Raw genomic sequence first — 17,041 nt, 5'->3', positions numbered from 1 at the left:
ACAACAACATAATTGATAAAAAACTTAAAAAAAGTATAGAGGACCTAAAAAATAGTTTTATTATAACTACAGTTGATAAAGCGGCAAATAATTTTGCCATCGTGCAATTTTTTTTTATACACTTACGCTTCAGAAGGAAAATACAAATATTAATACATACGAAACATTACATTTGCAAGCTTGTGGAGGAGTAGCGGTAGTCAATTTTCAGTTCCTTGAATTTGATTGTTTTACGTTCTTTCTTTTGATTTTGAATTCAGGTATGAATTTTGTTCTCCTGTAATTTAAATATTATTCTATTTTCTTTATATAAAACTTGCATTTATCGTTTGTAAAAGGTTCAATGTTCTTATTTCTTGACATGAAGATATTCTGGACTTTCAGTGCCCCTATGGCTAGTTTTGTGAGATGTCAGGGACTAGTGCTGCTTTTTAGGCAATTTCGCCAGCAGCACTCACGAAACATCTCATGGTTTTTCCCTACCCTTGGGGAGTACCCCCTGATGAAGCCCCAGGGTATTTTGGGATTTTTTCATTTTTTCGTTTTTTAAAATAATTTTAAAAACTGTACCAATTATAATTAAATGAACCAACATGAAAATATTAAAAGCAATTACCTTCTCCTTCTTCTGCAACACATTCAATAAGAACAGGTATGATCTCATCTTCAAATTTATAATTTAACTGAAACAATTGTTAATAATATTATTTGGAGAAATAAACTAGTAGTAATAATAAAATATAAAAGGTCAAATGGGCAATGCACAAAATGAAGAAGAAACCTTGACATGTGATGAAATACAGCAAAAAGAAAAATAAATAAAGTTTTTTGTTAAAAAAAACAACAAAAACAAAAATTCAGAATTTGAGTCAGTTCTAATTTTTACTATAATAACTTTGTAACTACAGTAGACTCCTCCTTAACTGGCCTCACTTTATGGCTTAGCCAGCCGTTATTCACTTCAGCGCAAAAATTGGAAATCAAGTAGGTAAAAACATGATATTTCATAAAATATAGTTTAGTTAGATAATTAAAATAAAAATTTAAAAGCAGAAATACTCCACTAGTAGTATCATATTCTTTTTGAATTATATATAACAGAGACAGAATATGAGTGTAGTAACAGATTAATTAACATTCAGCTCAATCATAGAAACAACCAGAGACTGCTCTCAGTGATGAGGCTAGCTGTGACTTAAGCGTCATTGATTTATTGAATGCAATTCAGAGATTTTCGATACATTCTGATGAAATTCTGGCAGAAACTTGGGCCATTTTTGCAAACATTCCAAAAAGGTGAGGTATTACCAGGAATAGATGAAACAAAATTTTCTGCCCCTAACAGATCTGGATAAAATTTATCAGTCTATGAACTTCAAAAATTTCTTCATAATTTTCTGTGGAAAAATGCTGTGTCATTTAAATCCTATATAGCCACCAAAAGTGAAAATGTTAAGTTATATTTGAGTAGAATGTCATTATGCTATAATAAGTTATGATTAACAATCTGGTCGGTTTTAAATGTAACAGAATCTATTGCCTCTCCACAGCAACTACAGACTTAGTACAAAAAGAAAATTAGATAAGTATTTAAAATCAAAAGCTAATTTTTTTTCATGCATATGAACATTGTTGCACATAATACATATTTGCACACAGGTTTTTCTTTTTATGAATAAAATTATTTAAAATCATGCAGAAGTTATTAATTAGGTAGGCACTTATGTAGAAAGCATTTTAAAAAATAGGATTATATTGTATTTCAAATTAAAAAAAAGAAAAACAAGAGTAAGCCTTAAACGGTGAATCAAAACAAATAACCCAATTACTTTAAAGGTTGTTAGTGTCTAAACCTTGTTAAAACTCAGTCAAGAAAAGTGGTATTGAATGGTATTCTCAATAAATATAACTAATGAATGAAATGAAAGAAAAACTAATGAAAACTTATAGAAAATTTGATTAAATGAAATAAATTTAACCATCACCAAATAATAAAATATCAATTACTAATTGTTTCATAAAAGGTTCATTTCACGTTAAATTGCCTAATGTCATGTGCTGTCATGTCTCCGATTTTGTCCATTTTTTTTAAGGAATAGATATGAGATAAGCCCAAATTATTATTTTTAGAAATTTTGAAAAAAAAATTACCGCTCTGGAGAAATTTTTCAAAAATTTGACATTTGGTCATTTTTTGAAGACACTGTATTGGCAATTTTTTTTAAAAATCTCTCTAATTTCTTTATTTTCCAACCAATTAAGCTGAATTTAGTATAAATTTCAAGCTAATGATTTTCACTTTCAGTGTAAAAAGCAGAAAGTATTCTGTGAATAGTTAGGTGTTGCCACTCCTTATCTAAAGTCAGTTTTTGTGCTTTTTGAATTAGGACATTAAAAAAGTTATAGCTCTGGTGTACCAACTACGATCTGCATTAAATATTTTTTGTAGCATATTTAAATTATTCTCTTGTTATGTAGAAAAAAATGGAAGGATGTGTTTTGGTTATTTTGAAATTAAAAAAAAAAAATTGTTTTGCAGAAAATGCAAGTTTTCTATTACTTTAAAAGCTCTTTTAAGCTTAAAAAAGACTAAAAACTTTTCAGAACAAATACACCACTGTCAAAGGATAAAAAATTTATTTGTATCAATAATTTAGTGCTAAAAAGTTGTTCACTTTGGAAAAGAATTGTGCAAAAACTTCCACTTTAAACTTCACAAAAAACACTTTTGATTGAAGGTATACTAAATATTGAGAATAATAATTTGAAGAATAGCATAAAAAATACTTCTAAGCGTCCTAAAATAATTTTTCGACATTAAAAAATTTAAAAAAAAAAGAATTACTATTGAAAGGTTTTCATAGTATAAACTTGTTTGGATTACGTAACATCTGACAATGATCCTCCACTCTTGCATTACTCATGCAGCACAACTCAAGATTTTTCCAAAGAAGATTATTTTTACTGATTGAAATACATTTTAAAATCTCTTTGAATTTATTGATAGAAATTCCGATTTTCTCATATTCTGATACAAAGGAAATGTGTTCCATCTGCCATCTTTTTTTAGATATCAAACAGAAGGCATTGAAAGAAATTTTGTAAGTTGTTCTGCAATATTGAAAAAAATTGTGAGTTAATTTTGATTTGAATTAAGAGATAGAGTAAATTAAAAAAAAAAAATGCAGTGCATATAAGCATCCCTTTCATTTAATATTTTATAATCGACTAAAGCTATGTGTGGGTTCACTTTCAAAGCATTAGAAGAATTATGTGTACTATGGCCTAGAAACTGTGTTGCTTGCATTAAAAAATGAATACAAACAACTGCTTATACTAGTAACAGGTAAAAACCTGATCACTTTTTAATTATAGTGGTGAATTCATTATTGGTTCAAAGGTTTCATTTAGTTTTGAAATGGCGTCTTTGTTACCTAAATGATCTGACTCATACTCACTGCCTTAAAAATTAATTCATTATTACTACTTTGAGGAAAATTGAAAAAAAATTCTTTTCAGTAAGAAGTACAGTTGGCTCTCTGTTTAACGATGCTCTATTTAAAGACTTTCTCTAATTAACAACGGCTTATCACGGTCCCAGATGCTCCACTATAGTGTTGAAAGCATTCTATTTAAGGACGCTTTTTACTTAAGGACGATTTTTTGTGGTCCCTTGAAAGTCGTTAAACAGAGAGCCAACTGCATGTGATTTTTGTATTTGGTACAAGTAGAAGCAATTGTTTACCTTGCATTAATAACGCAAAAAATACTATTGTACACACATTAAACAAACATCGTACACATCATTATTTTTACACTTTGAAAGTGAATCAATGCATAGCTTTCATCGATTATAAAATGTGAAATGAAATGCATGTTAGTGTGGACTGCATTTTTTTTTTTAAAAATGACTCTACTTCTTAATTCAATTAAAAGTCATCTCACCCTTCTTTTCCTTTATTGCAGAATAACTTACGAAATTTCCTTCAATACCTTCGGTTTGATCTCTTTTTATAGGTGGCAGATGGAGCAAATTTCCTTTGTATCAAAAGATGCGAAAATCAGATTTTTTAACAATTTGTAAATAAGTTTCAAAGAGATTTTTAAAAAAACTTCATTCAACAAAAATAATCTCTTTCAGAGAAATCTAGAATTGCGCTGCATGAGTATTGTAAGAAGTGGAGGATCCTACAAAATGTCAAGTGTTACGTAATCCGCACAGGTTTATGCTATGAAAAACTTTTCAATAGTAATTCCTTTTTTTAAAAAAATCTTTTAATGTCAAAAAACATGCAGAATAATGTCATTAGGAGCATTTTTTACACTATTCTTCAAATTATTATTCTTAATATTCAGTATACTTTCAATCAAAAGTTTTTTTGTTTTTTTTTTGTTAAATCTGAAGTGGAGAATTTTGCACAATTCTTTTCCAAAGTGAACAACATCTTAACAATTAACTACTGATACAAATCAATTTTTATCCTTTAACGTTTTAGTATTAATTAATCTGAAAAGGTTATGAGCTTTTTTAAGATTAAAAGGGCTTTTAAAGTAATAGAAAACATCATTGAACTGTCTATTGAAAACTGCTAATTGACTCTATTTGTCAAACTACTGAATTTTTCATGCCTATTTTTGTCTGTTTTCTTTGATTTTCATTACTTATAATCAGGGTGCAAAAATGGACCACTAAAATCTTAAAATTATAGTCTATTGGGCGAGTAATAATTTTTTGCATTCGGATATATATCTATCAAAGCATCTATCAAAGAGAAGAAACTCCAACTTTAATATCATATTAAAGTTTCTTCTTTGATAGATGCCATTTCCAGTATTTGATTCTAGCCTTAAGACAATTTGCCTTACAAACATAAGAAAATTTGTACCAATAAAGGAACAGGAAGAAAAAAAAAACTTCGACTAGTTTTTTTTTTTTTTAAATAATTTTTTTTTAAAAATCAGTGCAAGACTTAAGTTTCAATAAATATCATCAAAACAAATCTAATAATTTTCCCAACACAAAATGAATGGCAATGCTTGAATTCAGTTTTAAAATGCCCTTTGAAATTCATCAATTCAATTGAAATACCATTTTAAAGCCATTGTTGCAGTCTCAATATCAAAAACATTAAACAGGGTTCATACTCATTTTTAAAAGTAAAAATTAAGGACTTTTTATGGACTCTCTCTCAAAAAAAGGACTTATCGGGAAAATGATTAGATAGTTTTACGTATACCATATGGGGAGAACATGATACATATTATATATATACACATGCACAAAGGCATCAGTTTCCAAAAAGCAGGGAGAGGCGCAATAGACTGGGATGTCCCATTATCAGTGATTAAAATTTTAAAATTTCACATCATAGGGATGAGAGTGATCAAAGAGCAAAAAGGAGGAATCCCCCCCCCCCCCGAAAAAAAAGAGTTCTTTAAATCAAGCAGAAGAGAGATGAGATCAAAGTGCCCTTTGAGTCCATGCCATTCCAAAATTCAACAAAAAATAGCGAATTAAAAAGTTTCAAACATAATACGAAAGTTTTTCCCTATTAATTATGCTTGAAATGATTGGGTAGTAATTAATACAATAGATGGCACATATCGTTCTTAAAACATAGCATTTAATTCTCAAATTTCAGTCATAAAAAAAGATTAGGAAAATGGGGATAACTGTAGAAAATTAGTTGTATATTAAAGCATTATTATTTAGCATACATGGTTGGAGTGAGAGGCAAATTGAAGGAAAATAACTAAAATCTCTTTTCTTCAAGATATTTAAACTAGTACATGAAATACACCGCCAGCTCAGTCAATTCCAGCCGAGGACTGCAGTTTCGTGCTTATTAGCACTCATCAGCCCGGCATAGGACTAACTGAGCTGGAGGTGGAAAACCTCTTAAGGAAGCCAAGAGTGCCAAACAAACTGGTAGCTAATATAGAATTAGCACTGACCAGCCGAGTGACCGAAACAATTGTTCGGTTCAACTCGAATATTGCAGGCAAGGCAGGTATATTCAGTAAGTTACCGCCCTATAGCCAGGGCTAAGGCAGAAATACATGAAATACACCGCCAGCTCAGTCAATTCCAGCCGAGGACTGCTGGAATAATCGAGTTGAACACTCGAGTTTGGCACTCTTGGCTTCCTTAAGAGGTTTTCCACCTCCAGCTCAGTTAGTCCTATGCCAGGCTGATGAGTGCTAATAAGCACGAAACTGCAGTCCTCGGCTGGAATTGACTGAGCTTGCGGTGTATTTCATGTATTTCTGCCTTAGCCCTGGCTATAGGGCGGTAACTTACTGAATATACCTGCCTTGCCTGCAATATTTGAGTTGAACCGAACCATTGTTTTGGTCACTCGGCTGGTCAGTGCTAATTCTATATTAGCTACCAGTTGTTTGGCACTCTTGGCTTTCTTAAGAGGTTTTCCACCTCCAGCTCAGTTAGTCCTATGCCGGGCTGATGAGTGCTAATAAGCACGAAACTGCAGTCCTCGATTGGAATTGACTGAGCTTGCGGTGTATTTCATGTATTTCTGCCTTAGCCCTGGCTATAGGGCGATAACTTACTGAATATTTAAACTAGTGTTTTGTTATTATTGCTTTTGATCTGTTATTGTTACTAAAATCCTATTTCGAACAAATGTGCTATATCGTACTATTTCTCACAAGTTTGTTTATTTCTATATAAATTTAAATTTTGAAAGAGAGAAAGCAATTTCTAACTCCTGAGTCCTTGAATAAAGCGGTTGATGGAGCCAGAGTTCAATCTTGGCTGTATCACTCAATAATATCAATATTACATATATATATATATATATTTTTAAGGGGGGGGGGTGAATATTCCTTTCACAAAAAAAAAAAAAAAAAAAATTGAAAATAAATTTATATATATATATAATTGATTATCCTTTTTCCTTGCAATGGAACTCATAGTTTGTTTAAAAAACTTCATAATATTATTTCACGATTTAAAAAAAAAAAAAAAAAACTGAAGTTGCTTTTTTTAATCTTCAAATTCCAAAAAAATTTACAAGCTGTAAATCCTAACCAAATCCTTTAGAGATTCACCATAAATATATTGAAATCTTTTTTAAATACATAAAAATAGTAATCATGACAAGTTTAAATACAATCAGAGACTGGGAGTTGGCTAATATTTTTTCGGTAGTCTTTTGCATTTTTTCTAAAATAAATTTAAGAAATAAAAATATTATTGAAATAATGAAAAAAATAAACAAATATAAAGTAGCATATTGTAAAAAAAACCTTCCAACATTTAAAAAGATTGAAATATTTGCAGGATGCAAAAAGATTGCAATCTCAAACAAGGCAAGCAATTTTCGGCGAAGTACGTGTTTAACGTGGTTGGCATGCCTTCAAAACATACGTTTTCGGCAGATATCGCGGATTATAAAGATTTGAACGGGTAAAAAAGAAAAAAATAAGAAAAAGGGGACCAAACTTGATACAGTGGTTAAAATATTAAGGAAATTTTCAGAAAATTAAGGACTTTTCAAGATTTTTTAGGGACCTTAATTTTGCTTGATGAAATTAAGGGTTTCTTAAGGGTTTTTAAGGACGTACGAACCCTGTTAAAAAGCAAACAGCTTACCATTTCTTCAGAATATTTGCTTGGATCAAAAACATGTGAGACTTGACTAAATTGTTGGTTTACTCCTTTTTTATAATGATAAGTTTCGGAATTCATAGTAGCATCTCGAGGAGTGTAACTATAAATATTAAAAAGAGAGAAAAAATGTATGAATAAATATATATACAAATAAATGATAGAAAACATATGCATAAATAAATTTAAAAAAAAAGATGAATAAGTGAAAATAAATAAATAAAAGATAAACTAGAAAAAGTTTATATTTTTTGGACATATTACACAGGAAATTAATCATTTTGGTGCCCGGCTATTTGGAGCTACAGTGAAGCACTGTTTATACGTTTTTGAAGGGACTGTATGAAAAGCGTATGAATGAAAAAACATGTAATAGGTATACATTAATGTGTATTAGACTCTGCAGGGACCAATTTAAAAAAGGTGTAATTGATAAAAACATAAAAGAAAAAACATATAAACGGTGCTTCATTGTAATTTGGTGCCCTGAGTTCAAACATGATATCAGTTTTTGCCCAGGAGCTCACATTTTTAAGATTGAAATATACGTCACACGGGTTTAAGTTAAAGTTACATCCACAGATTAAATAAAAAACAAAACATGGGATTCTTAGTACTATTGTATTACAAAAATAATTAGAACTCAATTACCAAACAGACTGATTAGGCTGTTGGACATGGGTCCATAATTTTTAAGGTTCACAAAAAGACTAAAATTCAAGTAGTCTGTTATTAAACAAAAGGAAAGAAAATTCAGGTACTCTCCTTTATTTATTTACCTTTTTTTTACAAGCATGGGATGCTCTGCTTCCCAACAAATATTTTGAATGAGTGGTTCAACACCTCAACACCGCTGAAATCACAACTCCTGGTCCACCATCAATGTTTATGTTTATAAGGTATAACTGCTGAGGACCCCCAAACAATTGTTGTTTTGGGGTCACCCCCAGCATTAATCAGGCCCTAAAAATATTATGTACAAAGATCCAACTCATCACAGATCACTAGAAGCAAATATATGCAAAACGAGAACTTACAAATTGACTTTAATTCATTGAAACGTAAGAACGCTTCAACGAATTTACTAAACTTGCCAGATATTTACTCAATGTAGTGAATTTTCCTGAACATAACTGGACTGCAGACTGACAATAGGACAAATATGCTGGAAGCAACCCTTGTTTCAGAAGCTTGTACTTGCTCTAGAAGTGGACAAAATGGAGTTAAAACTACACATTATAGCTAAAACAGCAGCACTTATCTGAAAAACTAGAGCTGCAAGACAAAAACAATTTTTTATTTTGGTTTAGAGCCCCAATAGTATCTAAAGTCAGTTCTCAAACTCTCGACACCAAAGAAAAAACATTTGTTCCCCTTCCCTGTGTTATCATATACCATTGAATTAAAAGTATACAATCAAAATCAAACTCCTACAAAATGTCACTATCTTATTATTATGTAATTTGACATCAAATCAAGTTTATTGGTACAGTAGAACCTACTTTATCCGAAACTCTTTTTACCAAAATTTCCTAGGGTTCGACCGATGTATGCTCGATGATTCATAAATTTTGCCAATGGCATTGTCAGCCGATGCTAACTTGGAGAAAACATCGGACCATTGGCCTTGAAAAACATTTAAATACTGATGTTTTTCAGAAAAAATGGGAAAAATTCTAACTTTTACTTGGAATACAGAAATATGCAGTTTTGGATCACTACTGAAATTTTCACAGCATGGTAGGCACTTTTCAAACACTTACTTTGATGAAAGTTTTTGGAATTTTGTGCTCTTAAATTGAAATAATTACGAAATGTATTAGTATGTTACATGGGTGTAAGTTTGGTGATGTGTTCAAGACGGAAAATATTTCCGTCTTGAACACATTTTTACGGGTTCCAAATGCCCTTTCACTTAAGTCATTTAAGTATAGCCTCAAATAGTTTTTAATACATCAGCTACAAAACATTTTCATGTTAGAACACCGAAACCATCTCTCATAAAGTCATCAAAGATTGCCTAAATTAGTGTTTTTAGACTCCAGTTTTCGATTTTTATTTAAAACCTCTCCCTCCCCACTTTTACATCATTAAAGACGGCTTAAAACTTTGACTTTTAAATTTTTAAGAGTTTGCAGAGGAGAAATATCAAACCACTCCTAGCTTCAAAAATGGCTTTAAATTCAGTTTTTCGATATTTTATATTTGAGTCCCTTTAGTAGTCCCCCCCCCCCTCTTAGATTGTCCAAAATATAAACGTTTTAAGACCTCAGTATCGTGGTTAATTTGCGGACTTATCTTTGCAAGAGCAGCGTTTTTTCGCAAACTTGTGCTCCCGTTCTTTTTTTTCCCTTTCCTTTCTCTCTCTGCTCCCTCCTCCCCATATTCCATTCTTGATTCAATGATATTGGACTTTAGTGATTCCTCAAGTCTTTGTCAAAAATGCAGGAACGGTTGCCCATCGGTGTTTCCAACCAGCTTGAAATTTCCCCCCGATTATTTCCAAAATTCCCATTTTCATTAAAATCTTCAAAATTCCTGATAGTTTCCGTTTTACCTGGTATGTGGACGCCCTTTGCTGTGGTGAAAACATTTCATCTTGTCAGCAATCACTCTCAACCGGTGATTCAGATTCAACTCTTAAGACATTTTAAGAGCGTACATTATTTTCATTTATGCGTGTAAAGTTTGCAAAAAAAAAACCCCGCAAATGAAAAAAACGAAAGGATGATCAGTTAGAGCCGATTATTTCGAAAAATCAGGGAGAATAGTGAGCAACTGCGCGGTCTGCAATGCAGTGAGTTGGAAATAACAGAGCTACATCTAAAAAAAAAGTCAATTGTCGCGAGTCTAAAAGCCACTCCTCTAAAACCACGTTGCAAACAAAACAAGCCCATGGCGGAAAACCGAGAGAACGTCGATGTAAATTCGTGGTTATGGAATGGTCCAGTAAATGAAGCATATTTTTCAAACACTGAAATTTTCTTTTTTAAGTAAAAACTGAAAGGAAGTCATCGAATTTCTTTCCGTCCCGACCTCCGTCTCGGAAATTTTGTCCAAGACGGAAATCCAACCTGGGACGGAAGGTCTTGCACCCATGGTATGTTAGTTGAGAAATTTAAAACAAAAATTGAGGCTACAATTTGGGGGATCAACCAACATCGCGGGAAAAAATTTCCAATTTTTTTTCCCAACCAGAAATTGAAAAACTCATTATTTTCCCTGATTTTAGCTTACCCTTTTTAACTTACCACAACTCAAATAAATACTCGCAAATTCTGAAGTACACTCATGTTTGTGAAAATTGCAACACCATGAAGGAAGCATCATAGTTGAATAAAAGTTAATACACAGTTGAGTGGCAATGGTACTAATAAATGATTACATTTTCAAACCAAACAAACAATAAAAAGAGATAGAAATAAGCATTTTGTGTGGCCACCACGCGCCGCAATAAGAGCTGCTATACGATCGGCATGGAGTGAAACAAAGTTTGAATATCTGCCTGTGGAAGAGCATCCTATATTGTTTGTATGTGCAACCAAAGTTCCTCTGTCAAAGCAAAAGGAAGAGGATCACGAGCGAGACGCTGCCCAACGAAATCCCACACATGTTCAATCGGTGGCATATCCGGGGAATATGCAGGCCAGGGAAGAAGCCGTACCTGCTGCGAATCAAGGTAGGATTTGACAGTCCTGGCGACATGTGGATGGGCATTATCCTGCTGGAATACAGCTCCTGGCAATCCTTGTAGGAAAGGAATAGCTTGGGGCTGTAAAACTTCGTTTATGTATCAGGTACTGTTCAAATTGTCCACAATTCGTAGCAATTGTGATCGTCCATGATATGCTATGGAACCCCAGACCATAACTCTGGTGTTCGTCCACTGTGGTGTTCGATAATGCACTCCGGAACGTGCCGTTCACCTGCATAGCGCCTGACACAAATTCGGCCATCATGGTACCACAAATTGAAGCCGGATTTGTCAGAAAAGACAACCTGCTTCCAATCAGCACTCCAGCTCCTATGCACATTGGCCCATTGAAACCACAAGTGGCGATAGTTTAGCGTCAGCGGAATCCTGTATAAAGGAATCCTTCTGCGCAGCCCACGCTGCAGTAGACGTCACCGAATTGTTGAAGCACACAATGAAACACCTGTTGTCCACTGTGCTGCCAATTGTCTAGAAGAAGCTGTGCAGTCCGTCAGCGCCATATGCACCAGGTGTCTGTCATCGCGAGTTGACGTCACATTTCGGGGTCCACTCAAGGATCTCCGAGATATCCGATGATCGTCCGTCCTCTGCTTCCAAACATGCATAATTGTGCTGCTGTTACGCTGCACATGAGCAGCTACTGCACGATAAAACAATCCAGCTTTACGAAGGCCGACGATTCTGCCTCGTTCAAACTCCGAAATTTGCTCAAATTTCACTTTCTTTCGTCGAAGAGGCATAGTAAAGATTCAGTTAACGTTTACTCTAGCATATAACCACCCATAATCATACACGCCTCTCTACAGCCGTCTGTTTATATTAGGTTCGATCCACCGTACAGAGGGCGCTGCTCAGCATAAGCATGTGCTACCGGTCTGCAATTCTAATCATTTGCATATCATGCCCTACTTTAAATTTCCTGCAATTTTCAGTTCACTCCCGTAAGTCCTTCATGAAGTTGCAATTTTCACAAACAGGAGTGTATAATGTGGTATTAAATTGAAGTCTTAAACTACAGTAAAAGATTAATCATAAGAACAGTGTGGGAAATATCGAATTCAGGGTTTCTATTATGGTGATTAAAATCCCTAAGAAGCCATTTTTTTTTCTTCCTTTTAAGGCTTAATTAGAAGACTAGTTTTTTCACTGAAATCCTTATTTATAATTTTATAGCTTGTCGCCTTAAAGAATGTTGCGTGCTGTAATTTTATTTTTATGGTAGGTTTTTCTTCCCTTTTAAGAAAGAAAAATGTAAAAAAAAACCATTTCTTTTAACTCTATATTCAATTTTCTCCCCAATTATATATGTTTCAAATAATTAAGGAAATTTCTCCACAGCTATTAAGGTGAGCGACTAAAGAAAATGATATTAAGAAGTTTAATTTAGGAAATTCTGATATTATTGAATGTTAAAAACTGTTTAAAAATTATATAAATACTATTGTTCTTTCAAGCCAATGATATCTTTTGGATAACTAAAACTCATTTAGATAAAATATAATCATGCGCTGTTAATGATGCTTAACAATATGCAGCATGCTCACATACGCAGTAAGTATAAAGTATATTCACTTTCAGTATACTGCTAAAAAAGTTCTGCACTTGGTGCAACAGCTATTGTGTTACAGTGTGTAGATAGTACTGGTTTTTGTACTGCAATGAATACTACTTTTTGAGATATAAGTGGAAGTTTTATTGAACCTTTGATTTATTACTGTTATTGTTATTTAATGACCAGTGTGTCTATAAAACACGATTGTTAACCATCCTTGGAAGCATTAGGAGAAGGGATAGGATTTAAGCACTCTTTTGCGGCGCTTCTTCGACAATAAAATTCCAAATACGCAATTTTAGCCATATTTGGTAATGTTGGGGGGGGGGTAATGGACCCTTCAACAGAAATTTAAGAAGAGAGATTCAAGAGGTGCCTGTCCCCGACAATCCTAAGAAATTGAAATTTTAAAAATATGATATGTAGGCCCAAAATTTGGTAGTGAAAGCAGAGAAGGAGGGGTTCAGAGCAATTTCCAGAAAATGAAGTTCTAAAAATGCAGTTTTAGAGGATCTTCAATAATATTCTAGTAGGCTCTAGAGGAAGTTTTTTAAAATCGAAGTTTTAAAAACACGATCAACTATTTTGGGAACGCTAAAGGTGGGGATTGAGTTCAGCAACCCCTAAAATAATTTTAGAGGATTTTTAATGATGTTGAGAGTGGGATTTTGGGGACCCTCCCTGGATTCTTTTTTAAATTACAGACTTATAAACCCAATTGTAGGCCACCTTTTAGTAGGTATTAAGGCAAAATGATGGAGTTCAGTGACACTCCCATGCCTGTACTTTGAAATCGACTCTCAAGACCGCAATTTTAGACGATTTTCAGAACTGTTGCATAGAATAGTATTTTTTCGAAATTGTAGTCTTGAAAGTGCGACTGCAGGGTTATTGTTGGTAACTTCAGAGGAAAAGATAGGGCTTTAGTACTCAACTGCAGCAATTTTCAAAACTAAAACTTCAAAAATGTAATTTCAGGCAAGAATTATGACCAATAAAGAAAGAATTGAGCTCAAGGACCGCTTCTTTTTGCTCTCCTTGGATTTTATATTTATTTGAATAAAAATTTTGTGCGAAAACTTACTGAAGTTTTTCTTTTCTAACAAGATTTAAAAGTTGTAGTTTTCGATAGTAATATTTTAGATTTCTACCCTTATATTTTTATTTGTTGAAATACAATAAATCACTAGTTAAAAAATTAGTTTTAGTTCCGTTTTTACCTTTGAATAACTACTTAGCTGTTAAGTACTAGTGAAATGATGAAACTTTTCATTACAATACTTTAAATCACTCTTTCTCTTTCATCTTTTCTTCTCTTAGAAACATATTTTTTCCGGCAAAGTATTTTTCTCTACAAAATTTTTCAAATGTTCATTAATATCAGCAAACTACTGGGGCATGTGCCAGACTGGTTATTTAGAATTTTAAAGGAGGACAATGGGTATGTACTCCAAGCAAATAATATGGAAAAATACAAAAGGGCTGTGCACTCCTAGAATATACCATGTTTTTTCAAAATAGCAGGGTTTTTTTCTTTTCTTTTTTATGGTGATGGTGGCTACTAGAACAAATACTACATCAAAATTAAACAATTATTAAGTAGTCAGTAAGCTTTTGAAAATAGAAATTTTTAGGAGCATGTAAATTATTTCTACCATCAAAGGTCTGAAATCAGTTTTTAAACAAATCAAGGAGCATTTTGATCTGGTGTGTGCAACTTAAGATCTTATCAGGAGAACTTTTTTTTTGCTTTCTTCTTTCTTTCCCTAAACCCCTCTCCCTACTCTATTTTTCTTTTTTTAATGTGTTCGAGGGCACTACATTGCTATGCAGCAGGTCGCATTTGGCTAGCGGACAACAAGTTATGCACCTCTACTGTAAGTATAAAAATTAAAGCTGGCTTATCATTAAAAATGCACTGCTCAAAACAATTAAAGGATATTGTTAAGTTTTTGTACAAAAAAAAGGTATTAGCAAATATTTTTTTGCATAGAATCGAAGAAGGGAGTTACAAATGCAAATTCTTCTTAATTTCAAGTGTCGCAGTATGCAAATTTTGAGTTTGACGTCGAAGACAACATTTCAGTGGCGGCGAATGAGATTTCACTCTTAAATTATTGTAAGACAAAGCAGAAAATAATGATCGACATTCAGTAAACGCGTTGTTTCGATGAATGTGATGCCTCAACGAACTCATTTAATGGAATCAGAAGCTTTTAAAGTGGTTGTCAGGTTAGAGGGAAGCCAAGGCAGCAGAAACTATTGGAGTTTTGCAAAAGTATGATTTCTACAAGATGGAAACGGTTTTTGGAGACTAGAAATGCTGGCTGTAGATCAGGGCAAGGTCGCAGGCGGTCAACAACGCTCAACGAAGACCGTTATTTAGCTTTAACGGCTCCGAGGCACCAAAGTATGAATGCCACCCCACTACAACGACACCTTCGTTCGAGTACTGGCACCACAATTTTGACACAAACTGTCCGAAATCGCCTTCATGCTGTAAGTCTGTATGCTCCTCGACCAATAGTCATGTCACATTAGCTGCGAGACACCGTTGCGATACAGGGAGTGGGTAACAGAGCATGTGAATTGGAGAAGAAATGAATGGAGCAATATTTTTTTCTCTGACGAGTCCCGTTCTTTTTTTTATCCATTTAATGGCGTATTTTCATCTGGAGGGATCTTGGCACTAGAAACAATCCAGCGTTCGCGCCCGAAAGTGTCAGATTTGGTGGTGGTGGTGTGATGGTGCATGCTAGCATCTCCATTGATGGGTGCACCGAGCTGCATGTCATTCCGAATGGAACTCTGACCGTTCATCAAAGTAGGGATTAGATCCTCACACCTATTGTAGTCCCTTACCCTGCAGCAATTGGAGGTGACTTCATGTTAATGGACGAAAATTGCAGACCACATCGTTCTTACTTTATGAATGATTTTCTTTTGGTGGAAGGAATCATACGAATGAAATGGCCAGCGTGTTCTCCAGATATGATCCCAATAGAGCATGTTTGGAACATTCTAGGGAACAAGTTTTTGGACGCCTACCACCTCCCCAAACTCTCCAAGAACCGGAAAGAGCGCTTCAGGAGGAATGGGGCAGAATACCCCAGCCCCTCATTAATTCCATGCCTTAGAGGTGTTTTACATTGCTGGTCGTCCGGGGTTACCATACCCCCTATTAGAAGCGATTTTCTTTTTAAAAAACCCCAATTTTTTATCGCTTTTTTTCATAAGCACAAAGTGCATTTTTTCCATTTTTGTCTCAAGTAGTTTACTAACGCCTGTCGATAATGTATCAATCATCCAAAAAGTTCTCCAGGTTCAAAATCAACCCAAAACCTCAATATCCTTTAATTGTGTTGAGCAGTGTAATTGGTAAAAAAAGACAATTGTAGATTTTCGTATGGCAGATGAAATTTTCTTTGGCAGATAAACTTAGCTGCAGTTTTATTTCATTCAGTGATCCATAGGTTCTTATATCGAGTGCTGCTTAATTTAATGAATGGTAAAATGAAAAACATTGTTGGTGTTGGTGTGGAAAATTTATGTAGGTGGTTTATCATGATCATTGTCCAGTTCTTCCATCACAATTTTTTCACTATTATTTTCTAAAGCAGAGGCTTTCATTAAGTTCTGGTTTTCATTAAGTTCGTCACTGGTTTCAGTTTTTGTCACACTGTACAATCCATTTCTCAACTTTAAAGCAGGTTGGTCCTACTATAAAATTGAGGAGCGGCAGGGACATTGGGTTGTACAGTCTTTAGATCATTAAAGATTCCGGCATGTTGATGTTTTACTCATCTTCAATCTAGTCACTTTCTATCATAACTTACAGCCAAAAAGCATTTTCAGAGTGCTAATACAGTAGAATTATTGCCCAATGTTAAAATGTTGCAAAAATTATGACATTTTAATGATTGCAATATAAATAAATAAATAGAATAATAGAAAATGTTGTTTTATGTTACAAAGGAAGATTTTTAATACAAGAGATTTACTGTACTTTCTCTTGAGAAAATACAATAACTGACACATCATTTTGTACCATAAAAAGCATATCTCCCAGGGTTTTTAAAAATTGTTTTATTACTTATTTTTTCATTATTTAAATTTTTTCGATTAACCAAAGATAGTTTTCAGA

At 33.5% G+C, this 17,041-nt stretch overlaps 1 protein-coding gene across 1 annotated transcript in view; it reads right to left on the bottom strand.

Annotated features, from left to right (window-relative positions):
* Nucleotides 1–17,041, bottom strand: part of LOC129218169 (E3 ubiquitin-protein ligase MGRN1-like) — a 100,806-nt gene that overhangs the window by 40,893 nt on the left and 42,872 nt on the right. The window contains exons 5-6 of the mRNA XM_054852383.1: nt 7,616–7,733; nt 617–683 (exon numbers count right to left, since the gene is read on the bottom strand). Coding sequence (XP_054708358.1) covers nt 617–683; nt 7,616–7,733 — 185 coding nt within the window. The remainder of the gene's footprint in view (nt 1–616; nt 684–7,615; nt 7,734–17,041) is intronic.

The sequence above is a fragment of the Uloborus diversus genome, chromosome 3, assembly GCF_026930045.1.
Source record: "Uloborus diversus isolate 005 chromosome 3, Udiv.v.3.1, whole genome shotgun sequence".
Lineage (NCBI taxonomy): Eukaryota > Metazoa > Arthropoda > Arachnida > Araneae > Uloboridae > Uloborus > Uloborus diversus.
The sequence above is the reverse complement of the archived record's forward strand: the minus strand, read 5'-3'. Positions and strand labels throughout refer to the sequence as shown.